The 26887-nt window shown below is 46.6% G+C and overlaps 1 protein-coding gene across 2 annotated transcripts; it reads right to left on the bottom strand.

Annotated features, from left to right (window-relative positions):
* Positions 1-1657: 1657 nt before the first annotated feature.
* On the bottom strand, positions 1658-26887 carry FBLN7 (fibulin 7). 2 transcript variants are annotated; one of them, XM_028724921.2, is made up of 8 exons: positions 26529-26886; positions 18837-18996; positions 17653-17823; positions 10556-10681; positions 9960-10097; positions 7787-7924; positions 6415-6553; positions 1658-4261 (listed from the first exon to the last, which is right to left on the bottom strand). In XM_028724921.2, the coding sequence occupies exons 1-8, from the start codon at positions 26601-26603 to the stop codon at positions 3889-3891; spliced, it is 1320 nt and encodes a 439-aa protein (XP_028580754.2). In that variant the 5' UTR covers positions 26604-26886; the 3' UTR covers positions 1658-3888. The 2 variants fall into 2 exon arrangements, with proteins under 2 accessions (XP_028580754.2, XP_077781628.1); XM_077925502.1 differs by lacking the exon at positions 9960-10097 and having other exon boundaries at positions 26529-26887.

Below are 26887 nucleotides of genomic sequence, written 5' to 3'. Positions count from 1 at the left end.
AGGGATGGTCTGTTCTGCTCCACCTTTCCTCTTCTTGTTGTTAGAATTCCTGCTTCATGACTGCAGTCATGGGATTGTTGTCTATCACATGACGGTGTATGTTTAACTCCGTAGAGTGTGAAGTGACAGAGACAGGATGTTTGTGTTACTGTGTTCCGTGAAGTGGGACTATTGTCCTTTGTTTCTTTTCTCTTTGCTGTCTGATGCTAGTGAGAGAGGGAGCCATGTTGCAGTGCTCCATGTGTGTTTATATGTAAATAAAGTAGATTAGCCAAAATGCTGAGTGGCTGAGGTCTGTTACGCAAGCTGTGCAAACTCTGCGGATCCCTAAGTGTGCCAATGTTTGTTGGCATCAGTCGCTGTGATGTTTGGGCTGAAGAAAGCTTTTGAAGCTCCTGAACGATCGACCGGGTGGGAGAGAACATGCCAGTTGGGCATGTATCTCTGCCAGAGTCCTACTCAAGTGTAGGACGAGCTCCTGACACTTGTCACCGCTGGTATGTAGCTTGCAACAGATTATCTCCTGAGGGAATGTGGCCTCCTACTGCTGATTTATAGTGAAAGATGCAACTTCAACGCAAGGTGGGGTAATCTCAGGTCTAGGGGCTGAATGTGGCCCTCCAAACCTCTCTGTCAGGCCCTTGGCGCTTTCTCCAGGCCACACACCCCTGCTCCAAACCCTCTTTGAGTGCTTTTGCCCAGTTGGAAATGGCCCTCGAACTTCAGTAATGACTCTGTAAGACAGAGAGACATGTGTGAATGTGGCTAGAAACCAGCCTATTATACAAGACAAAATTTGCATTTGTTGCTCCGCCCACATTTCCTTCTGGCCCTGCCCACCACTGATATGTGGCCCTCTGGAGGTTCTCCAGAAAGGCATTCTGTACCCTGGCTAGAAAAAACACACATTCCCTAATCCTGCTTTAGTGGGAGGTTGTTCCCGGAGGTGGTTTACCTATCAATCCTTCTTCACAGGCACCTTGGGGAATTGCAGCTCTGGGATGGGAATAGGGGTCTCTTCATAACTCTCTTAACAAACTGCAACTCCTAAGATTCTTTGGGGGAAGCCATGGCCTCACAAAGTGGCACCGTAGTGCTTTAAGTGTATGCTGTAAATTTGGCGTCCATGATATGCTCCTTGCTGGAACTGCTCTGAGAAAATCTAGCATGACTTGCCAGGAAATTTATATAGATGCTCCCCTTCCAATAAGAGACTTTAAAAAAAACCCCGAGGGAACAGCAGCTGATATAGCCTTTTACCAGGTTTCTTATTCTGGCAGAAGCAGATACCTAGTATGCCCCTGGGCGCTGATACCAAAGGAGTGCCAGATTTCTGTGCCAGTGTTGTGACTGTTTCTGCCACTGACGTAGAACTCTCACTCTCTCTCTCTCTCTCTCTCTCTCTCTATATATATATATATATACACACACACACATTTATGTATGCAGGTATTAAAGCAACCTGGATGCTCAATAAACAAGGCAGATCTGGATGAACCGATGCTTGCCATTGTTCATGTTATGTCATAATCCAGATTTCTGTCATGTCAGTTTCGGTGAAACTACATCTGGGTTTTGACGATCCATGATCCCAGGGGCATACATAACTGCAGAAGAAGATAAAATCCAAGGCACTCAATGAAAAACACACACGAAATACAAACAAGGACATGTTTAATGGAATTGTGTTCCCCACATCCCTTTGACCGAACAAGATATCAGAGTTGGAACAAAATTCTTATTATTTTGGAGCTAGGGGGTGGACACAGAGCTATTGCAGAGAGAGTGTAAACAGATCCTTATAAGAGCGATTTGCATTGTATATATAGCCCACTAAACATAATAGGCTTCTAGAAGTAGGAATACCTCAAGGAACCATAATGGGAAAATACATTCATATGTACGTCGGTTCTTTGGGCTATTCCCAGTTATAAATACTCTTAAATTTAGTGGGATTATGAAGCGGGGGGAAGCAAGGTGCAAATCTGACAATTTACTATTTAGCGTAATAGTGTTACATGCCACCCCAGTCTCTGAGTGGTGAGAGAATCCAGGGGTTCAAGGCTCTTTTTTGGGGTTGAGTTTCCTTGGAATGAAGGCCATAGGAAGGAGACTGTGATGCCTCTTGGATAAATCGTTTTATTTACACATATATACAACCTGAGCATAAGATGGAGGGGCTCGCAGCATTAACACCCCGATCTTGCTTCTCTGTTAGTTATAACTTTGGATCCAGCACAGAGCAAACATGTCTCTGCACCTACAGCTTCCAGCCTGCTTCTCCCTCTTTCAGACATGCTACACCGGCTATTATTCTCCTTCCTAGCAGCTGGGGGCAGGGAGACCCACCCACCTGTGCTATGGCAGAAAGCAACTTCTTTGGTTATGCTAATCGTGGTGATTAACTAGTCAGCCAAAACCTTTACCTAGACAAAAGGACTGGTTTGGTAAGTTTGCTCCCCTACGGTTTAGCCCCACAGATACAGGATCCCAATAACTGGAAGGGACTCAGGGCACCATCCAAACTCATAATAACGGTTTCTACAATTCATCATCAAGGCTTAAGATTCGGTTTCCTCAAAGTGTCCCTCAAAGCTATTATTTCACAGGCAAACTATGAAAAATATATATTCAAAATCTAGTTCTGAAGTATGGCTGGAATGGTGAGTTTGTTGCAACGTAATTTAGAACTGATCCAGCTCAGTACTTTAGGGAGCGATCCTAGAAGACCCACTTACCTTGGAGTAAACCCCATTGAACTCAGCGAGACTTACTTGGTCTGAGAGTAGATGTGCATAAGATTGTCCTGTTGTGGTCCCACTGATATCAAAAGGAGGGATGTGCAGTGTAACTCTGTGTACATTGACTAGAGAGTTAGGCTGCAAACTGAACCCCACTCTCAGATATTCCACCAGAATTCAGTAGGACTGGCTTCTGAGTAGACATGGCTAGGGCTGTACGTACGAAATCAGTGGTGCTCACTACCAGGCAAACATGCATAGGTTTGCACTGTTAAGCACACCATTGCTTGTCCTTCCCATTGAAATAAACAGGAATTAAAAAGCGTTTCCATGGTTGCTGAATCATGCTCATGGTTTGTGACATCAGATCAGCATTAGTACTCTACAAACAACAGAAAGTAGAATCAGGTCCCTTGCAACAGAGATATGATGTTTTTGCTCTCATACAGCATCAGAGAGAGGGACAGGGAGAAAAAGAGAGATGACCTGTACTGTACTCTTCCTTAGTTGAACTTCTGCTTGGGATGAGGGCAAAATGTCTGCATTAAGGACAGGTTGTCTGTTTATGTGGCATGCTGGATTGGCTAACAAAGGGCAGGTTAGACGCAGCGGTTCTCAACCTCTGGGTCCCCAGATGGTGTTGGACTACAACTCCCATCATCCCTGAGCTCTGGCCTTGCTAGCTAAGGGTGATGGGAGTTGTAGTTCAACAACATCTGGCTGATGAGAAAGGCTGGGTTAGAGTAAGGGGGCGTTGGTCAAGTTGGGACACCAACCATAGTTGGCAGTCAATCACATTATTATCCCTCCAAGGCACTCAGGACATCGAGTGTTTAAAGTCAAACAGGGATAGCCAATGTGGCACCCTCAAAATGATGCTGAACTCAAACTCCCACCAGCAGCCCACAAGACTGATGGAAGCTGTAGTCTAACAGCATCAGGAGAGAGCCATGCTAGCTACCCCCGGAGGAGAAGCAGAAAGGCGACAGCCATTATATCTGAGGCTGGCATTAACACAGGCAAGTACCCAGACAGCAATGCCTGTTCGGGCTTTTGTAGTACAGCTGGTGGTTAGAACCAAAAGTTCTGGGTGAATAAGAGCAGGCCGCAAGCTGCTTCTTTTCCTCCCCTGTGCAAACGGCTTCCGTTAAAACTCGTAAGCCGACACGAAGACGGTAATCTTCGAGACATGCTTCGCTTGGAAGGTGCGGTCCAGGTACTCGGTCATGTCGACTTCCACTTCTGTGGTCTGAGGGCCTTGCAGGCTCTGGATGAGGATGAGCTCGCCGGTCTGCCTGTCCGAGCGCTGCATGACAAAATGGCCCCGGCCGTTGCCGGCTGCGATCCCAAAGCGCAGGCCGTCGGGGCCAGGCCGCCCAGGAGCCGACGCGGTCGCCATGCGGAAGAGGGCGGTGGGAGTGACGAGGTTGGACGGCAGAGGGAGGTAATGGAAGGAGATGGTCTTCGGGGCGTGGTGGCAGGATCTGCTGTCCATTGGGCATGGGTTCCGTTCACATTGGCTAGGAAGGAAAGTGAGGGAAGAAGCATTTATTTCTTCCTCGTATGGAATATCTTTACATCCTGCCCTCCCTCCAGTCTGGAGCACAGGGCTACAAACAGTGATGACAATAAAGCAGCAGTATAAGTGAATCCGGAGGCGCGGAGTTGCCTCCAAGATTGAGGGTACCCAACGCTCAATGCATTTGCATGGTGTCACACACATTGCATGTTGGGCATCGTGAGTGTGTGACGATGCATGCGCAATGCAGGAAGCCATACACTCTGGAGGAGCCAGCGCTGGACCTGTGCTGTGCATGTTATGTCACACACATGCACCCCATGCAGGGCGGTATGAAGATAAGGGGGGGTCCGATCCCCTTAAAACAAATATCAAGGGGGCCAAGGTGCCTTCAACCCCACAGAGTTGGTGCACCTGAGCGCATCAAAAACCAGAGAGTTGGAAAAAGTGTAGTTAGTGCCAGTGAGAATATATGTTGGGCCCGGCATACCCCTAACGTAATGGTCCAAACACTTGGCCAAATATCTAAACAATATATTAAATCTTTTTTTCTTTTTTTTTTAATACTGCTAAGATTTAGACCCCAGGAGGTCTTTGCAGAATCTTTAACAATGGCTTTTCTTCTTCCCAATAAGGCTCTGAGATGTTGTTGGATTCCATACAGGTCACCCACCTTTGTTTTAGAGTCTGAAGGTGAAATCCAGATGACCTTAGGCACTTTTCATTTCCATTTATTTTGAAGGGTAAAAATTTGGCATACTGGATCGGAATTCAATGTCACGCTTTGATGAATTGAGCGTTCCATCTGCACAAGGGTTTCTGCTTGCCAGCTGGAACAGCTCCCCCCCCCCAGCACCCCCATGCTGTTCTGGGGGTTCTCCCAACCACCTCTCAAGCCAATTTCGGGGGGGGGGGCATACAGCAGGAGAAGAGGCAGGGGAAAGCTCAGGGTGCAAGCAGAAGTCCTTGTGTAAGGTTTCTGCTGATGGGGTTCATGAGGTGAATCCTGCCCGTTACAGTGAACAGCACTAACCTAACCACATCTACTCAGAAATAAGTCCCATTGAATTCAATGGGCTTACTCCCAGGTAAATGGGATTATGGCTGCAGCCTAAGGCTGAAGACACACTGTACATTTAAAGCACATTTTTCATCTGTAAAGAATCCTGTGAACTGTAGTTCACCACTCACAGAGCTACAGTTCATCGTACCCTTTAACAAGCCACAGCCCCCAGGATTCTTTTAGGCGGCGAAGAATAAGGATATGGTGCGTCTGCAGAATAAACCTCTCATGGAAATCAATTGGATTTAAAGGTCTTTAACTTCGTCTGGATTGTGCCCAAAAAGTTGTCTAAACTCAAACAAAGCTCCGTTTGCAAAACACAGCGATGGTGCATAATCAAGGCACAGAACATTGGCCCTGTATCAAAGAAAATATAACAAGTAATCTTACTGGCTGGAGGGGAAATATTCATAAGGTTGTCGTAATGTTTGATCACAGACCAGAAAACAATATGCCAACAGCCTGGATCATCAAGATCTTTTGGTTCTTAGTTTTAAAAGAAAGGAACTGGAACTGCACAGTGGGCAGTCATCATTTCTTTCATTATGCCCAGAACTAGGACCAGCTCTGGGGGACGTGGGTGGTGCTGTGGGTTAAACCACAGAACCTAGGACTTGCCAATCAGAAGGTCGGCGGTTCTAATCCCCGCGACGGGGTGAGCTCCTGTTGCTTGGTCCCTGCTCCTGCCAACCTAGCAGTTCGAAAGCACGTCAAAGTGCAAGTAGATAAATAGGTACCACTCCGATGAGAAGGTAAACGGTGTTTCCGTGCACTGCTCTGGTTCGCCAGAAGCGGCTTAGTGATGCTGGCCACATGACCCGGAAGCCGTATGCCGGCTCCGTCAGTCAATAAAGCGAGATGAGCGCCGCAACCCCAGAGTCAGTCACGACTGGACCTAATGGTCAGGGGTCCCTTTACCTTTAGGGCCGGCTCTATCATTAGGCAGAGTGAGGCAAGGGAGCAGAGCAGGGAGTATGATGAGGTGTTGGAATATAGAGCTCACTCTGTGCCATGCATGACCTGCCCCGGGTGCCTTAAACTAGCCTACTGCCGTCAAAGGTGGCAAACGACAACTTTCCCGTTATACTTACAACGGCGATGTTTTCACATAGCTGATGTTTCCACTGGGCTTGGGGCACTCTGGATTAACACACTGAAAGCTTCCTCCTGTATTAATGCATGTTGTTCCCCTGGTACAGTTGTGCAATGAGAGAGCACACTCATCGATGTCTGTAAAACAAATGGAAACATGGAAAGCAAAGGACCAGAGTCGATGGTTTAGGTGATGCGCTTAACACAGAAAGGGGAAGGTATGATTTTCTCCACCCTTTGGCTCTCAAGGCCAGTGACAATTTGGACATTCTAACTGTTGCACAGAAGTTCCACCTAAATCCTTTCTATGTACATGAGAAGTAGCTGGAGCTGAGCTCTGCCAAGGAAGTTTTCTCCAAATTGGTACCCTCTGACCTCTTCTTTTGGTGGTGCATTTCCTGTTTCCAGATGATGGCCTAAGTGGTCACTCCATAAATATGAGAAGACCCAAGCCTAACTCTACCTCATAGGGTTGTAGGAAGGATAAAATGCATGGATAGCTTAGTCAATAGAGCATGAGACTCTTAATCTCAGGGTTGGGGGTTCAAGCCCCACGTTGGGCAAAAGACTCCTTACATTTAAAGTACCCTCCCCTGCAAGAATCCTGGAAACTGTAGTTTACCCAGAGCTATAGCATCACTAACAAACTATAGTTCCCAGGATTCTTTTTTGGGGGGAGGGGTATGTGTGCGTCAGATGTGCTTCAATTGTGCGGTGTGGATGCAACCAAAGTAAATAATGAGTGGAAATATTCCAGGTTAATTGGCTTGTGGAGTGGACAGAAAATATTTTAAGCTGTGCAATGTCAGTCTGGTTCCCTTACACAAGATGCTTTAATTTTAGAAACAACAACAAAAAAGCCAATCAAATCCCAGCGATTAGCTCTGTTTTATCATAATCTGAAGGCATTTTCTGTAGCCAGCGAGAGCACAGAGTGCATGCTTCAGGCATACAATATCACTATTCAATTCCTTTTGGCGCTTGACCGCCATACCTCCCGACATATCTAAATGGCATTACAATGTCTACCTTGTTTCAGCGGGTCTCCCTCCCTTGGCATTAACAGCCAGAATTTTAAGTAGCCGTGCATTACAAACCGTTACAAAAATCTGGCTTCTTGCACGGCATTTGGGAAGTCCAGCTTCTATTCTGTTAGCATTTCCTTGCATTTATAGTCATAAAATGTATACACGCCTAACCAAGTCCCTGCTGCTAGGAGAGAGTGTGCAGGATTGCAGCATAAACCCTGGTTGCAGAGAAACACACTGCATACAATCTAAGCAGTTTTTGGGGACCGAAAAGTCTGCCTGAAGCCTGCACATTTTGTCATTCAGCTTCTGCGAAATGCCATCTGCCTCATGCTAAAGTCACCTTCACAGCTTTTCCCGTCGCTGAAGATCTGGTATCCTCTGGGGCAGGAACAGCGGTAGGAGCCAGGAATGTTTATGCAGGTGTGCATACAGAGACGAGGGGCTCCCTCCAGCTTGTAAACTTCACATTCATTCACATCTGCAAGGGGGAAGAAAAGCGACGTTATTTCTGCTTGGACAAATTTCATGACAGGCTGCGCAAGGGGTTCTGCGGAATTCTGAGATATGCTACTAGTGTTATATATATTAGCAGCATACATTTTGCCCTTCCAGATCTATGAACTGTGTGGGTTTATTCAAAAGCACAGCCCTTGGTGCTTCCTGCTGGATAACAACGTAAGGAGAGCCTTGCTGTACAGATCTGATTCTTAAGTTGCTGGCCCGTCTTGAAATTGCCTGCCGCTGGAAAACTCTGGAGGGCCTTTTTGTTAAAGCCTGGGATGCTCAGCTTTGAATGATAAATTAGCTCAGGAATGCAGGCCATTGTGCAGATAACAGCAAGCTTGTTCCCGCCAGTAGCTGCCTAAGACACAGTGACCCGGGAGTGACCCAAGGCAGTCCGCAAGGTGGTGTTGAAACCCTTTGGAATTTCTTATATGTGTGGCAGAGTTTGCCGCCTTCAGACATTTTATTGCCAAGATGGTGCCTTCAGCCCATTCTGGCTGGACTAGCTGTTGAATCTTACTTCTCAACACCTGTGATGGGAAATCACCCTCTACCACACCTGAGGAGCAAGGCTAGTTCAGAGGGCCAAGGGTATGTTGCGTATCCAGGGGGAATGGGAGCTTAGGAAGAATAGCTCTGGTGGTGCCCAGACTTGCCCGTCAGCACTTGCCATTTGAGGTGGTGCTAAACCACAGAGCCTAGGACCTGCTGATCAGAAGGTTGGCAGTTCGAATCCCCACGATGGGGTGGATGAGGTGAGCTCCCATTGCTCGGTCCCGGCTCCTGCCAAGCTAGCAGTTCAAAAGCACGTCAAAGTGCAAGTAGATAAATAGGTACCACTCCGGTGGGAAGGTAAACAATGTTTCCGTGCGCTGCTCTGGTTCGCCAGAAGCGGCTTAGTCATGCTGGCCACATGGCCCTGAAGCTGTACGCCGGCTCCCTCGGCCAGTAAAGCAAGATGAGCACCGCAACCCCAGAGTCTGCCACGACTGGACCTAATGGTCAGGGGTCCCTTTACCTTTTGTCTAACGATAGGGCCGGCTGGCCTTTTGCCTTCTATAGTTCTTATCTCCTTATCTTATTACCTTCTGGTTCTTATCCCCAACTGAAGCTAAGGTTGGACTTCTATGTTCACTTGATTTTGGAGTAATCCTCTGTGGTACTTGTTTCCAAGTAAAGGTGCTCAGGGCTTCACCATGAGCTCAAGTGTGTGTGCTGCAACTGCGTTTCGTTTATTGATTTGAAAATGTATAAATCCGCTTTGCTTTTCTAAATCAATTCAAATGGGTTTGCATTGTACATCAATATCAATTTCAAGTCTTCAGCCGCTTGTGTTTTATGTTGGCAAATCTGCGCCACTCATGCTCAAGCAATGGAGCGAGAAGCTTATAGATAGAAAAGTGGTAGAGAGAACCATCTCATTGTCCGGATAGCTTGTTTACTGGTTCAAGCTGAGAAGCTATTTTTAAATATGCTAGGGGACAATTTGTCCTGTCCCCAGTAATCAGTGGAGAATTCCAAGGTTTTAATGTCTCTGATATTGGGCACCTGTGCATACACCCCACCAAAAAATAAACATGCAAAAGCAAAACTGAACTAAATAGCCCAACGAGGACTGAGGATACTTTGGAGATACAGAATTGTGGTTGATTGTTTGGGAAGAGTTGGGGGAGAACTGGAAAACTTTAAGAGAGAGAAGGAAAAGAATGGAGTGCTGGAACCCTTTAACAGAAGCACTCCATGCTGCAATAAGTTGTTGCAGTTCCTACTGTTGTCAACTTTCTTACTGTTGGAATTTACAGTGTTAAGCTCCTTGGATCAGGGATTCATCTTTTTTTTTTAAACTTACGTTACTCTATAACACGCCCCCCCATACAGCACTGAAAGTCTATAAATGAAAGGCCACACCACCATATTCTGAAGTTTAGACATGGCTTTAACTTCGACAGGAAGCAGAAGCAGCTTGTAGCAGCAGACTCCTCAGAGATCTCTTGCAATTGCACTCTTACCCTGGCAGATGCTGTTTTCTGCAGTGCCGCTCATGTGGAAGCCTGCTTCGCAACTGCACTGCTGCATCCGGTCAAACTTGGCGCAGCGAGGTTTACGGCTGAACGCCGGATCATCTGTTACGCTCCATTCTGGTGGTACTAAAGAACAAGTAGGGGAGGGAAGAATTCGCCTCCAGGACAGTGTAAAATCCCAAACCGCAAATGAGAAGACATCCTTACTTTTAATTTTATTTTTACGCAGCTAATAAAATGGAGTGGTGGGCTTGTTCTACATCTGTGACAATGAGGGGAAAACTACATATTACACACAAAGTGTGGGGACGGAGATGGGCAAAACCAGCATTCCCATGACAAGTCCTCTGCCTCTTTCTGTGTAAGCTTTTTGATCACTTCCCCCCACATGGAGGGAAAGGATATCAGTGGAAACCAGCAACTATGGCTATATGGTCACTGTAGCTAATATTGAGCTAAATGAGCAAATCGTCTGATTCTCTATAATGTCCTGTGTTTCCAGGGCCTGCCCTCCCCCCTCTCTCACATTAAGGTTTAAATATTCCTCTTTCCCACCCTCCTTAACCCCTTACCACAATACATACCCGTCTGCGTTTGATATTGGCAGTTGGGGCCTGTCCACTCCTGGGGACAAAAGCATTTGTACTGTTCACCTCGGTCAACACATGTTCCTCCATTCTGGCACAGGTGACTGGTGCAAACCCCAATATCTAAGGAAAGGCCAATAAAATAAGGAGGTTTCAGAGCTTCAAATTATTTCTGTAACCCATAGCCTGCTTTTTAAGTTCTTCAGTGAAAGCCTACAACATTTTAGTACAAATTTCTCCTCATAATTTTCTTTTCGGTATGAAATTTGGATTAAATCTACAGATTTTTCTCAAGCATTTCCCTCTAATTTCTCCCCCAATCCCTAGTTGTAATCGACAAGATCCAGACGGCAGCTCATTGGCTACCCCTGCTCAAGGGCAACCTGTGGTGAACACAACCAACAGCAATATGGCGGCTATTTGCATGTTTGCAACAAGGTTAGGCAGCTTCCTCCTGGTTTTGCAAATGTGCATATCCTCCCCAAGGAAAAATACACTTTAATGGAAGAAGCAAAATCTTTTATTTGCAAGAGCTGGCCAGATTCTCCCCTGCCCCCCCTTAAAAAATCTCTATTCACCTGAGGCACCCTTTCACCTCTCCCTGGCTTATTATGTGTTGAAATAATTAGCGCAGTGGAATTCCTTGAAGAAACAGACTGCGTGAGTGAATGCCTCATGGATTGCCACTGCTTCCCATCTGCCAAAAAGCCAAGCTCCCCTGATCATCAATAGAATACTCTAAATAATCAGGGGTCGCCAGACCATGAAGTTATTGAACAAGCAGCCAAGGAGTTGTAGCCGAATTTTTCCACCCGCTCCTGCTTCCTTGAACTTTCTACAAAGCCGAGATCCGCATCTGGCTTTCCGTGCTGAGTGTGTGCACTAGGCCTCATCGACACCTGGGCAAGGCAACGTGAAGAGGACCAGACACTGCCCAGACGTCCTAAAGAGAACAAATGGTGGTTTTTCACCTGCATAGATGCCAGCTACCCAAGGAAGACATTGGCCATACTGAAGCCATATATGCAAAAACACTATGATACCACTTTAAACAGTCATAGATCCATAGAGTTGGAAGGGACTCTGAGCATCATCTAGTCCAACCCCCTGCAATGCCGGAAGAAGCATATGGGGATTGAACCTGTGTCCATGCCATTATCAGCACCATGCTCTAACCAACTGACCTCTCTACTACTGACAACCCCCAAAGGCTTATGGGAAATGTAGTTTCCTTAAGAGTGCTGAGAGTTGCTAGGAGAACCCCTACTCCCCTCCCAGAGCTGCAATTCACAGAGTTCCCTGTGAAGAGGGATTAATAATAATAATAATACCCCACCCATCTGACCAGGTTTCCTCAGCTACTCTAGGTGGCTTCCAGCACATATAAAAACAGAATGAAACATCAAACCTTAAAAACCGCCTGATACAGGGATGTCTTCAGGTGTCTTCTAAAAGTGGTGTAGTTCTTTATCCCCTTGACATCTGATGGGAGGGTGTTCCACAGGGTGGGTGCCACTGCTGAGAAGGCCCTCTGCCTGGTTCCCTGTGACTTCACTTCTCACAGTGAAGGAACAGCCAGAAGACCCTTGGAGCAGTGGCGAAGCTGCATGCTCCGCTACTGGGGGCGGAAAGCAGGCAGGGGCGTGGCATGCTGCCTGTGGGGATGTGGTGCCCGGTGCATGGGGGTGCACAGCGCATGTCTGGGGGGGCCACCGCAATGGCACCCTACCGGAATAGTGCTGCCGGGGGCTGTCCGCTCCCTCCGCACTCCCGTTCCTCCACCAGTGCCTTGGAGGTGGACCTCAGTGTCCAGCTGAATGGTTTGACCACTCTGAGAATTGTAATTCTGTGAGGGTGAAATATACTCGGAGTTGAGAGTGGATTTCATGCTCTTTATTCAGCTCATAGTGGTGAGGAGGAATGGAAGTTCCTCCAGAATGTCTGCTTTATATATATTATTTACACAATGGGCCCCACGTGATTGGCTAATTCTGGGATTCTCCTGTAGGCCAATCAGGTTGCGGATTCACTTCCACCTCGAGCTGGATTGGGTGGCTCCTGTGGACCAATCAGACTGCTGCATTTTGGATACTATTCAACTCAGTACATAACAGAGGGCAAAAGGGTCTCAGCACCCTTGAGAATTACAGGTCCCAGAATCCTTTTGGAGGGGCACTATTACTATTTACAGTGGCATCATGGTGATCTAAATGTATGTTGTGAATGGGACCGCTGTGGACAACGGCAACGGGCATTCTCCTAATTCCCACTGCTCACTTGATTCTTGGCCAAAGGTCGCAAACCTTGGGCCAGAGGCCAACAGCATCCCCTCTCTATCCGACCTCTATCCAGCCCTCCTGCCTCTCCACAGGCGACACCCCCTTTTAACCCCATCCACTCTTCCTGTGCTTTTGCCCTGCTAGGATGTCTCCTTGAACTCTGGTCATTCCTCTTGGCTGCATGGATGGAAGAGGTGATTGTGCATAGAAACCAACTTACTGTACAGAAGTAGATTTCATCGCTTTGCACCTATTGGCTCCAGCCCCTCCCCACCACTGCCATGTGGCCTCCAGAACATTGCCCAGATGGGGAATACGGCCCTTGGTCTGAAAAGCAGCTCCCCACCCCTGTTCTAGAGTCACATCTGGCTGGCCGTCTAGCGCACTGTGCCATAATCTCTTTAGAAATGTCTGTCTTCTCGAACACAATGGAGAGTGGCAGGTCTCTGGCCTTCGCAGCCGCTTGGTCGGCCAGCGGCTCAATGGCTCATTAGCATTTTGCACAATGAGGTAGGAATTCACTTAAACAAACAGCGCTGTCAATGCACAGGGGCCTAAGCACCCTATGGGGGAGCGTGTGAAAATGTAAACCACACAGACCAGGGCCAAGAATTTTTGCATTGAGTTAACTGAGAAAGACAAAGTCAGGAAAATGGATGCAAATCTCTCTCTCTCTGACGCACGCACACAAACACACACAGCGCGCTATGATACACACTAATTTAATCCAGTGTTTGAGATGGCAATCTCTCCATCAAATGGCAATGTGTGGTGAAGGACCAACATTAATAGGAAATAAAAATTAGCTAGCCATAACATTCCATTTATTTGATGTTATTTACCTGACCCTTGGCTTTAAGGTTTAAGGTGGCTTACGAATACGTATAGTAAGACATAGCACAATAAAAAACCAGCAACATCTCTAAAAAGGAGCAATAAAAGGCAGCTCCCATGATCAGGGTGTGGCTCATGGGAATTGTAGTCCAAAGGATCTTGAGGAGCACCAGTTTGGGGAAGGCTGAAGGCGAAGAATTCCATGTGCTACAAACATTTTTAAATATTCTAAAATGCTCAACAGGGGTTCTAAGGCAGTAGTCCGCAACCTTGGATTGCCAGCTGTTTCCAGACTACAATTCCTATCATCCCTGACCACTGGTCTTGCTAGCTAGGGCTGATGGGAGTTGTAGTCAAAAAACAGCTGGAGACCCAAGGTTGGGAAACACTGTAAGGGACAGAAACCAAGGAAGTAAAGGATTTTTTGGCACAGAGATGATTGATGAGAAAGCTTTGCTGGTGGGATTTTTGTGTGTGAGGCTGCTGTAAAAGACACAGGAGCAAGGCCAGAGGCCAGTTTCTATGGCTTATTGTAGTTAATTTCATTCCCCAATTGCATTTCAATAAGCAAAATACAAGGAAGGCACGCTTTAGGGATAAGTGCAGGTTCAATTCAGAATAAATATCTGTTCAACCCAGAATGTTCATACTAGTAGTTTCAAAATAAAGAAGCATTTTTGGAGAGTCAAAAGACAACTAATATGTTTAAAGAAATTGTAATCCAATATGCATTTTAAAGGTAAAGGTAAAGGTACCCCTGCCCGTATGGGCCAGTCTTGACAGACCCTAGGGTTGTGCGCCCATCTCACTCAAGAGGTCGGGGGCCAGCGCTGTCCGGAGAAACTTCCGGGCCACGTGGCCAGCATGACATCGCTGCTCTGGCGAGCCAGAGCCGCACACAGAACGCCGTTTACCTTCCCGCTAGTAAGCGGTCCCTATTTATCTACTTGCACCCGAGAGTGCTTTCGAACTGCTAGGTTGGCAGGTGCTGGGACCGAGCAACGGGAGCGCACCCCGCCGCGGGGATTCGAACCGCCAACCAGACGATCGGCAAGCCCTAGGCGCTGAGGCTTTTACCCACAGCACCACCCGCGTCCCTAATATGCATTTTGCTGTGCATTAATAGTATCTTGCATCACTCAGGATTCCAGCAAAAGCAATTCTAACAGTCATAATAAAATTAGTCAAGCGATTTCAAATGGGATGGGCTAGCCATCTCTTTTCTGCACCCAGAATCACCGATGGGCTACCGTGGCAACACTGCAGATATACTATTTGTCTGCATTGTATTCTGCATCATATCTTTTTGAATTCCTGCCTGTATTGTATTCCTTTGAAGCTGTCACACACCCTTTTAAAGTACAGTTCTGCATTCAAGTCTCCCTACAGCTAAGAGGCAATTGCTGTTATAGAGGCCCCCCAACCAACATGCTGCACCTGGTCCCTTAGTCTGGTCTCAGATTGGCCTTTCCCATTGTCCCTAGTCCCCATCTGTGGTACAGTATTCTATCCAGAGGTGGGAATCCTCTGGCCCGCAGGTCTAATTACACCAGGCACAAGTTCCTACTTGACCCAAGAGACCATTTCCCCTAAACCACACCTACTTTATGTCATATGTGCTGGCTGGGGCTGATGGGAGTTGTAGTACAGAGCATCTGGAGGGAACCAGATTAGAGAAGGAAAGCTCTAAAGCAGTGTTCCCCAACCTTGGGCCTCCAGCTGTTTTTGGACTACAATTCCCATCATCCTTGACCACTGGTCTTGCTTGCGAGGGATGATGGGAGTTGTAGTCCAAAAACAGCTGGAGGCCCAAGGTTGGGGAACACTGCTCTAAAGCACCCAGCAGGAGAATTCTAGTTTGCAGAGACCTTGGAGTTTAAATTCTCAGCAGAAGTTGAATTTGCTGCAGAATTCCCTGCTGGAGGAGCACACTTTGTTCTGGATGGAATCACATTGTGACTCTTGGAGTTTGGAAAATGAGCTACATTTATTGCAGGAAATATTTACTTTACTGAATTTATATCCCACCTTTTTCTCCAAGGAGTTCAAGGCGATGTATAGGGTTCTCCCAATCTTCATTTAATCCCCACAAAAACCACATGAAGTAGGTTGAACTGAGAGGCAGTGCCTGGCCCAAGGTCACCCAGAGAGGTTCATGAAAAAGTGGGGCCTCCTAGGTCCTAGTCTGACACTCTAACCACTCCACCATGTTGGCTCTTGATAAGAAGGATCCTAGTTCTATCCAAGATGCACCATGCTTGGTCTTCCATCTCAGTGGAAAAAATCTTCAAGTATGTCTGATGTCGTGGCATGGATAGGGTTGCCATATGTCAGCTGAAGCTCACCAAACTTTCTGTCCAGATTTGAAATATGGCAGGAGGAGAAGGAGAAGTGAGTGCCCAAAGAGAATTAATACAGTGGTACCTCAGGTTAAGAACTTAATTCGTTCTGGAGGTCCGTTCTTAACCTGAAACTGTTCTTAACCTGAGGTACCACTTTAGCTAATGGGGCCTCCCGCCGCTGCCGTGCCGCTGCCGCGTGATTTCTGTTCTCATCCTGAGGTAAAGTTCTTAACCTGAGGTAATATTTCTGGGTTAGCAGAATCTGTAACCTGAAGCGTCTGTAACCCGAGGTACCACTGTACTGAAGGAAGAGCAAAAGGTGAGCATAAATAAGCTCGGAGAGTCGTCTCTATGCTTCTCATGCAGGCACACCAGCCTACAGTGTAAGCAGAGTTGCACCCTGAGGCTTCCAACCACGTCTTCCCTCCATGGTTTGACGTTTCTACCACACTTCTCTTGCCTTCTTACAGCTACAGGCAAGCACAGTAACAATGGCTGTTCAGGAATATAAAATGTGTGTGTTATGCCAAATGCCTGCTCATCATCAACAGAACCGACTTCTGCCCAGTAAACAATTTTTTTTAATAGAGGTAATTATGTATGAGTTTCTCGTTTGCCAATCTGGATAACCCTCACGTTGGTCCCCCCCAAAAAAGCACATAAGATTAATTACTGTGTTTGTGCCAGTCGATTTCTCAGATGTTGTCATCTGTTTCCTAGAAATAAACTGCCTATTAAAAGATTTGACATATGCTTGGATCTGCAGCCTCACACACAATGAACAACAGTCGTGTGGATTTAGAGCAATCGGCAATAATTTGGGCACAACAAATCCATTCTGTGAAACAGCTTTTTCTCTTTTTTTTCTTTTCGCATTGCAAAGAAAGCCTCCATTGGCATCAATAGCAGTTTACCCTGCTTGGCAGGGGGTTGGACTCGATGGCCCTTGTGGTCTCTTCCAACTCTATGATTCTATGATTCTACCCTGAAATGCAAATATCAGTTTGGGAAAGAGTTCAACTCGCCCCCCCCTCCTTCACCCCCATCCCTGCAAGTAGTCCTAAGGCTGATCAGCTTCCCCATGGATGCTATTTCCATTCTACAAAAATACGCATGTTCAGTGCATTCAAATTCACTTCTAGTTTGGCCCTAACCCTGCACATCAATGATGAGTAATGCCTGAGGATAAATGCTAAAGTCTTCTAACCATATAATGTGCAAGAAGGATTAGGAGCCTATGACTCCCCAGATGTAATTGTACTCAAGCTCCCATCAGCCTCAACCTGCATAGCCAATGATAAGGTGTTCTGGAAGCTGTAGTCCACAAGAGCCAGCACCGCGGTGTAGTGGTTAGAGTGTTGGACTAGGACCCAGGAGACCAAGGTTCAAATCAGTCATGTAGCTCACTGGATAACCCTGGGCCAGTCACTTCCTCTCAGCCTAACCTACCTCACAGGGTTGTTTGAAGATAAAATTGGGAACAGGGAGAACCATGTATGCCACTCTGAGTTTCTCCGAGGGAAGGTGGGATACAAATTCATTCATCTTCAGCATCTGTGGCTGCTCCTGAAACAGCTATGTTTGATAATCTGAAGGTGAGTGTTTATGCCTGAGCCAAGGGAATAAAAAAGTGAATTACCTGTGCACTCAGGAACATCTCCTGTCCAGCTGCCGTTTGGCTGACACACTCGAGAACTGGAGCCGACAAGTCGGAATCCAGGATCACAGGTGAAATGAACTTCATGGTCCACCATGTTCTTGGTGCCAAATCTTTTGCCATTCAGTGGGGCATCAAGGGCAGGGCAGAACACTGTGAGTTGGGTACACACAAAAAAGACGTGGTTAACGGTGGGCTCGTAATCTGGGGAACCGGGTTCGCGTCTCTGCTCCTCCACATGCAGCTGCTGGGTGATCTTGGGCCAGTCACACTTCTCTGAAGTCTCTCAGCCTCACTCAGCTCACAGAGTGTTTGTTGTGGGGGAGGAAGGGAAAGGAGAATGTTAGCCGCTTTGAGACTCCTTTGGGTAGTGATAAAGCGGGATATCAAATCCAAACTCTTTTTCTTCTTCTTCTTAGAGGAAAGAGGGCAAAAGCATCACCATCACAGAATCATGCTGGGCTGCAGGGGTGTGGTTAGAGGGTGACTCGGGGGGGGGGCAAGACCCATGTCTTTTACAATGGGCCTTGGATCTTGCACCGTCCCACCATTTTATACCCATAAGGTAAAGGTAAAGGGACCCCTGACCATTAGGTCCAGTCGCGGACTCTGGGGTTGCGGTGCTCATCCCGCTTTATTGGCCGAGGGAGCCGGCGTACAGCTTCCAGGTCATGTGGCCAGCATGACCAAGCCGCTTCTGGTGAACCAGAGCAGCACACGGAAACGCTGTTTACCTTCCTGCCAGAGCGGTACCTATTTATCTACTTGCACTTTGACGTGCTTTCGAGCTGCTAGGTTGGCAGGAGCCGGGACCGAACAACGGGAGCTCACCCCGTCGCGGGGATTCGAACCGCCGACCTTCTGATCGGCAAGTCCTAGGCTCTGTGGTTTGACCCACAGCACCACCTGCGTCCCTTTTACACCCATAGTTGTTTTTTTAAAATGTTACTTGTTTTGTTCTAAGACTTTCCTACCTCTATATCCAAGAGAGACTTGCAAATGTCATTTAATAATGGATGGGCAGTATATAGGGGTCATATGACACAAGGAGCCAATGGGGTCTATCTGGTCCTATAACGCTGCTGGCTGTGCCCTGGGTTCTCCGTCTGAGCAATGTTGCTCCTGCTCTTGCACCGCCATCACTTTAGGCTTGTTGTTTTAATTACCAGCTGGTGGGTCAGGGGTGGTTTTCATGACTGTGTTTTGCAGAGTCGTCAGCCGGTGTTTCATGACACGGAGCCCCTCGGCGAATCTCGTTTCCTGCCCCTTTAGAAATTGCTGCATTTGGCGGATGGCAGTCAGAAGCTGCTGCTTGTTCATGCAGTTCTGTGGAAAACACAAAGACTTTAAACAGCTGGATCAGGCCTTTAAATGTGCCTTTATATGTACGGTGTTAAACATGATGGTTGAGTACAATTAGAAAGCCATTTCCCCCAATGTCTTTGTCAGGAGTGCTTGCAGGAGCTGGGCACTGTGACCAGTAGGGCTTCGCAGGACTGGGACCTTCCTAAGTTTGTTCTGGAGAGGCAAGGCGCGGCCTCACAGGTGAGACCGCTTGGTAACTCACTGCACCTGGTGGCTAGAGCCGGAAGGGATATAAGGTCAGAATTTCCCTTCGGCTCTTTGCCATAGCAACACGTTTCCTGCCTTGCTGTGTTTGGCTCCTTGTTTCCTGATCCTCGGACCCCAGCTCCTTGGCTCCTTGACTCCTTGCTTCTTGACCCCCGGACCCTTGACTTTGTGACTCTCTGCTTCCTGATCCTCGGACCCCTGGCTTCTGGACTCGAGTTCCTGTTCCCACCCCACCATCTTGCCCCCGGTCCCAACATCCTCAGCCGGGACTTCGATCACCCGTTGACCGGACCGTGACAGTCTTCCCCTCTTGATTTGTATCATAGAACTGTAGAGTTGGAAGGGACCTTGAGGATACAGGAATATGCAGCTCTCCCATATGGGAATCGAACCTGCAACCTTGGCATTATCAGCACCACACTCTAACCAACTGAGCTATACCGACCTTCCTGCACCTCCTTCAGGGAATCCACAGTACCAGCCTTGTAAGGCAGAATAAGCTGAGTCATTGTGACCTGCCCATGCCACCCACCAAGATCCGTAGCTCAGTGGAGCACGACTTGAGCCCAGTGGTCATTTCACACGTTATATTTTTTATAGCTGGAACCTGAAACAATTTGTGTACTCACAACATTGTAAGATGAGCATCAAGGACTGGCTGGACAAAGAGGAGTGGTGGGAGGCACCAGCTGGGGAACCCCCAAGGGAAACCCCAGAGGAGGAAGGCTCAGAGCCAGGGGGCGGGTGGTGGGACACTGAGGAGAGGTCAGAGGGAGAGGATTGGGAGGCAGGGCTGGATGCTGAAGGGGCAACAGGGTTTAGTGAGCAGGAGGAACCTGTGACAGGGAGCAGTTCAGACACCAAGGCTGAAGCAGAGGAGAGGGACTGAGAGATTGCTGAAAAGACTTCTGAAGAATCCAGGGAGTCTCCCTCTCCTGCTACAACAGGCTCCCCTCCCTGCTGGTCTCCAAGAATGTGCAGGATAATAAGGAAAAGGAGGAGGGCAGAGCAGAGGCCAAAGGTGGGCAGATGCAGTTTGAGACTGCTTGGGAAACATCCGGGACAGGAGAGCCTTAGAAATGGTTGAAGGCAAGGTCCTTCAGTCCTGGCAACTGCTCCATAGAGGCAAGATCTGCTGGGAGGTGTTGCTGAGTTGTACGCCATGTCCTTGAATAAAGAGTTAACCTCACTGACAACGAAGCCCTGCATCTTTCATGCTGACCTGTGTCTCATGCATGTGACAAATGTGTTTCAAAGCAGTTCTGATGTGAGCAATAGTTCCAGCAATTGTCTGGGAACTCTGGACAGCTCCGTGCAGTGCTCAGGTTGAATGCTGTAGAACTTAGATGTTGCTTCAGCAAGAGCAGTTCTTAGGCTGAGGCTTATGGAGGGGTCAGCTCCATCATCAGTGAAAGGTCACTTTTCATTTAAAGGGCCCAAGCCTTCTCTAACATTTGTCAACTCTGACAGAACAGGTTGGCTGAGGCTGATGACAGTTGTAGTCCAAAATATTTGGAGGGTTCCAAGTTGGCAGAGGCTGACCTGGTTCAACATTCAAGCCAGGTGACTGTTGTTTGGCTGCCCTGAGACGTTATCCTTTTGAATAGGTTATAGTTTTCTTCTACTACTGATTTTGTACGGTAATTCAGTAGTATTTATCTATTATAAGGGTGCATTTCATATCAATGGAGGTTGCCAAAAGCAGGAGTTGGCAATCTGTTTTCTGCTGACAGCTGCATTCTTTGGGGGCCACATGCAAGGGGTGGGCAGGGCCAGGGACAAAAATGGGTGGAGCCACTGCTTCCCCCCCAACACCCTTCTTGCTCTTTCACCCATCCCCACCTCCATTTCTTTCTTTCTGCCACCCTCGTTCCCTACCAAATTGGGCTGGGGTGTTTGGGTGTTTTGTTGGGCGAGGTTGTTGCTGCTGTAATTTGTATCTTTATTTTAGATCTGGCTGTCATTTAGGTGGAAATTGTTCAATTTGGTCGTGCATTTTTTAATACTTTGCTTATTGTTTATGTCTACGTTTGTGATGTTGTAGTTATGTATTTTTTCCATGTTCCAGTCACCTTTGAGCATGGTTTGAACTGTGGAAAGGTGGCATAAAAATAAAGTTTTGTATGTATGTACCAGGAGAGGACCAGATTGCTCTTGCCAGGGGTCTGAATTGTACAGGGATTTTTTCATCAGGCTGAAAGCCATACAAGGCTCTAGGACTGAATGTTGCCCGGCCCTGGTCTATGGCTATTTACAAGACTGGCAGAGAACAAATTAAATGTATTAGTGTAACAAATACAGTGGTGCCCTGCAAGACGAATGCCTCGCAAGACGAAAAACCCGCTAGACGAAAGGGTTTTCCGTTTTTGAGTTGCTTCGCAAGATGATTTTCCCTATGGGCTTGCTTGCAAGAAAACGTCTTGCGAGTCTTGCGATTTTTTTTCGCTTTCCCCGCCCTTTTTCTAAGCCGCTAAGCCGCTAATAGCCTTTTAGCCACTAAGCCGCTAAGCCTTTAATAGCCGCTTAGCCGCTAAACCGCTAATAGCGCTAATCCGCTAATAGGGTTGCTTCGCAAGAAGAAAAAACCACTAGACGAAGAGACTCGCGGAACGGATTATTTTCGTCTTGCGAGGCACCACTGTAAATCTGTTGCTATTAAGATAGTGCAAACTTTTCCTTGGTCCAGCAAATGTCAGAATACAGGGCCTTGACAGGGGCCAAGAGTCATAGCTGTCAACTTTTCCCTTTTCGTGCGAGGAATCCTATTCAGAATAAGGGAATTTCCCTTTAAAAAAGGGAAACGTTGACAGCTATGCCAAGAGTGGCTAGCATAGCCGTGAGCTGATGAGATCGTTGGCATATGACTGTCATTGTCACCATGCTAGCATGCATGGCCTGACCCCTTCCGATTCTCCTCTCCTGTGCTAATCAATATACACAACTGGTACTGGCCTTTCCAGCTGGGCCAATGCCCGGGCAGCCAACTTTGGAAGTCAATAATATTGATCTTCTTGGCAGAGTGTTGTACTTGATGGTGCAAGGGTGGAGCTGGGATGAAATCTGGTGAGTGGTGTGTGGACCATCAGATGATATGGCTGGTCCCATATATTTTGTTTTGTTTAATGGGTATTTGGCTGCCCATGGCACTTGATCCCCTTTCTTCCATGGCGACAGGCTTGGTGCAAAGTCGGTGGGTCTCTTGGGCTAGGCAGCTCCTTAACTGGCTGTGGCTCCGATCTGGTGGAACACTCTGTCACAAGAGACCAGGGCCCTGCGGGACTTGACATCTTTCCGCAGGGCCTGCATGACAGAGCTGTTCCGCCAGGCCTTTGGCCAGGGCACAGCCTGACCCCCTCCCTCGGCAATCTTCGTGGAGCTCTGGCCCAATGGTTGCCAGTGGCTTGAATTAATTAATTTATAATGAATGATTTTAGATTGTTGTTTATACTGTACTTTTGTACTGTTTTATTGTTGTTAGCCGCCCTGAGCCCGGCTTCGGCTGGGGAGGGCGGGATATAAATAAAATTTATTATTATTATTATTATTATTATTATTATTATTATTATTATTATTATTATGGTCCGGGTCCCCCAAAAGCACCCAATTTTTCCAGCTGCTAGCACTGACTTTGCCATGCTGGCACAAGCAAAACTGTGAGTGTCTGATTAAAACAACAACATCAACAACAGTTATTTTCTGCTTTGTATCCCACAACATGCTGGAAGAGCCCCCAAAATCACTTTTAGTGTCACACGAGAAATACTTTCATGTGAATGACTGCCAAGAGAGCAAATGGAATGCAAGGATCGCATTCAACAGCTGCTGCCCCCTGCCTTTCCTTTATGCCCTGAGAGTGCCAAGATGTTCAGTTCTGTTTGCCTCCTGCAAGAAAGGAATGTTACCTATTGCACAAGGGTTTAATCCATCTGTTACGCTATTTAAATCCTATATCCACTCAGCCATAAATGCATATCTATGGAGCTGTCTGTGCAAGTGTTATGTGTTGTTGTTTAGTTGTTTAGTCGTGTCCGACTCTTGTCGTGTCGTGTCGTGACCCCATGGACCAGAGCATGCCAGGCACAATTGCTGGAACAATTGCTCACGTCAGAACTGCTTTGAAACACATTTGTCACATGCATGAGACACAGGTCAGCACGAAAGACGCAGGGCTTGGTTGTCAGTAAGGTTAACTCTTTATTCAAGGACATGGCATACAACTCTGCAACGTTTCCCAGCAGATCTTGCCTCTGTGGAGCAATTGCCAGGACTGAAGGTCCCTGCCTTCAACCCTTTCTAAGGCTCTCCTCTCCTGGATGTTTCCCAAGCAGTCTCAAACTGCACCTCTGGCCTCTGTTTTGCTTCCTCCTTATCTTGTGTGTTCTTGGAGACCAGCAGGGAGGGGAGCTTGTCGCAGCAGGAGAGGGAGACTCCCTGGATTCTTCAGAGGTCTTTTCAGCAATCTCTCAGTCCCTCTCCTCTGCTTCAGCCTTGGTGTCTGAACTGCTCCCTGTCACAGGTTCCTCCTGCTCACTAAACCCTGTTGCCCCTTCAGCATCCAGCCCTGCCTCCCAATCCTCTCCCTCTGACCTCTCCTCAGTGTCCCACCACCCGCCCCCTGGCTCTGAGCCTTCCTCCTCTGGGGTTTCCCTTGGGGGTTCTCCAGCTGGTGCCTCCCACCACTCCTCTTTGTCCAGCCACTCCTTGACACACATCAGACAATGTTGTGAGTACACAAATTGTTTCAGCTTCCAGCTATAAAAAATATAACGTGTGAAATGACCACTAGGCTCAAGTCATGCTCCACTGAGCTACGGATCTTGGTGGGTGGCATGGGCAGGTCACAATGACTCAGTTAATTCTGCCTTACAAGGCTGGTACTGTAGATTCCCTGAAGGAGGTGCAGGAAGGTCGGTATAGCTCAGTTGGTTAGAGTGTGGTGCTGATAATGCCAAGGTTGCAGGTTCGATTCCCATATGGGAGAGCTGCATATTCCTGTATCCTCAAGGTCCCTTCCAACTCTACAATTCTATGATTCTATGATACAAATCAAGTGGGGAAGACTGTCACGGTCCAGTCAATGGGTCCTAGAACAATAGGATCCAGAATGCAGCAGTCTGATTGGTCTGCAGGAGCCACCCAATCCAACTCCAGGTGGAAGTGGATCCGCAACCTGATTGGCCTACAGGAGAATCCCAGAATTAGCCAATCACATGGGGCCCATTGTGTAAATAATGTATATAAAGCAGACATTTCGGGGGAACTTCCATTCCTCCTCACTACTATGAGATGAATAAAGAGCATGAAATCCACACTTGACTCCTAGTATATTTCAGCAAGTTTATCAATATCTGTCCATCTATCGCAAATAGGGGTGCACAAACCTGTCATTTTCAGTTTCTTTCGATTTCCCATTTCCCCAGCCTTGCCTATTTCTGCATCAATTCAGCTTGTCTATTTCTGCATCAATTTTAATAAAAAAAGTCAACACGAAAATCAGCATGCATTTCCATGCAGGTTAAGCCTAATATATGCATCTCTTTTTCTTTCTTTTTCAATTTTGCCTATTATACATATGTTTGCAAGCAAATCCATAGGTTAATATAGGTGTCGTCATCCCCGTGCACTCTTCTTGGTTTGAAAACTGCATTGTGAAATCCAAAGAAGTGCAGGTTTTGAAATATAGCTGGGTTTGCAGGGCAGCTTGCATCGAAATCAGGCAAGGTCAAAGTAAAATGTGAACTGAAGAAAATTCTTCTTATTGCTGATCGCACATGCACAGACACACCCACACAAATGCTGCTTTTGCTATGAAATTGACTTTCTTTATCCGTTGCACAACTTCTTCACCAGGATCAAAAGTCAGCACTAAGTACTGGGACAGGAGCCAGTCAAAAAGGAACGACTGCAGACACAATAAACCTGACATTTCCTTACAATTTGAATGAACAAGAATTTAATTGCCATGTTTTATATGAAGCATGTTCTCCGGGTTTGGGGAGTGAACAAGTTTTCTCTTGCCCAAGACTCTTATCATATGTAGCATGCAGCAGGCATTTTTTAAAAAAGTCATACTGGATACCTTTATAATAAGCTCTTTGTTAAAGAGTTATTTTTAACCTGAACTGTTGCGCTACAGTTAAGCATAATAAACTTCATCACTGTGCAGCTCGCTCAGCCCATGTTGATATTCCTGCAAAGTGACTTGAACTCACAAGCTCTGCAATCACTTGACTGCGCTGGTTTATTCAGGCATTAATGGAGGAACAGGTTGAGTTTCTTTCCTAACCCAGCAAGAGGGTTGCAGTTGCATTATTAGCAGGGATACAGGGCAAGAAATGTAAGAATTTTCAGAGGCAGATAGTTTGCAAAAGTAATTACCTGCCCTACACTTCTGGAGGGAGCTGCATTCTTCACCTCGTACCAGTGTCAAGGGATTCGAGAATTAAGTGATGGGAAGGCTATATTTTTAGTCTTCAAATTTCTCCTGATGAAGATTTGCATATTAGTCTGGACTAATGGTGCTTATTTAGCCTTGGACTGGCCTTGTTTCCTGCGTGTCTTTTCTGATTTACACAGAATATTAACCACACCTCTTGTCTGCTGGTGTGAAGTTGAAAATTAGCAACCATCATTTTACTTACCTGTTGCCTTTGCAGAAAGAGACACATGAGGCCGGGGAGGGGGAACTAAAATAAAGTCCAGCCTTTTAAGCAAGAGTTAGCAATAACAATTATAATAAAAAACCACCATTCGTTTTACTGTCAAGGGAAACTTGTCCTTTTTTTCTTTCATGCATTGCATTTATACCCCCTTTAAGATTTTATAGATGTTAAAGATAGATAGATAGATAGATAGATAGATTGATAGATAGATGATAGATGATAGATGATAGATGATAGATGATAGATAGATACCATAGATAGATACCATAGATAGATACCATAGATAGATAATAGATAATAGATAATAGATAATAGATAATAGATAATAGATAATAGATAATAGATAATAGATAATAGATAATAGATAGATAGATAGATAGATTAGATAGATAGATGATAGATAGATTAGATAGATAGATAGATAGATAGATAGATAGATAGATGATAGATAGATAGATAGATAGATAGATAGATAGATAGATAGATAGATATAGATAGATGATAGATAGATAGATAGATAGATAGATAGATAGATAGATAGATAGATAGATAGATAGATGATAGATAGATAGATGAAATTGTATCCAGACCTAACTGGTTGTTGATTGGGAGAATGGGGCTTACCTGGGATGCTGGAGATTCCTGACATGATGTTAGGCACAAGAAGAGAAAGAGGCTGTACTGCAATCCAGAAGGCATGGCACTACTATTCCAAGATAGGTAGATAGATAGAAAAAACTCTTCTCAGATTGCACGGGAACACCTGGCAAAACACTTTCCTCGACAGCCAAGTTGCCCTGGCTGCAGATCAGGAGGGATAGAGAGCACTCCTGTGCTCAGATCAGAAATGACTGCAGCATCACACAGCAGGTTTTCCAAAGATCCAAAGAGTAAAAAAAAAAAAAAGAGAGAGAGAGAGAGCTCAGTTTCCACCTCTCATTGGTAGGCTGCCTTCGCTGCCAGTGTGCTGCCTCCTAGGAGCT

Source organism: Podarcis muralis, chromosome 3 (genome assembly GCF_964188315.1).
Source record: "Podarcis muralis chromosome 3, rPodMur119.hap1.1, whole genome shotgun sequence".
NCBI classification, from domain to species: Eukaryota; Metazoa; Chordata; class Lepidosauria; order Squamata; family Lacertidae; genus Podarcis; species Podarcis muralis.
This window is presented reverse-complemented; position numbering and strand designations above follow the sequence as displayed.

Excerpts from the sequence above, each read along its gene's own strand:
- FBLN7 (XM_028724921.2), bottom strand. The coding sequence starts at position 26,603 with ATGCCTTCTGGATTGCAGTACAGCCTCTTTCTCTTCTTGTGCCTAACA. Across the intron at positions 10,098-10,555 it reads CCAATATCAAACGCAGACGG|TACCACCAGAATGGAGCGTA; the intron begins GTATGTATTGTG and ends CTTGTTCTTTAG. Across the intron at positions 7,925-9,959 it reads AGAAAACAGCATCTGCCAGG|ATGTGAATGAATGTGAAGTT; the intron begins GTAAGAGTGCAA and ends TCCCCCTTGCAG.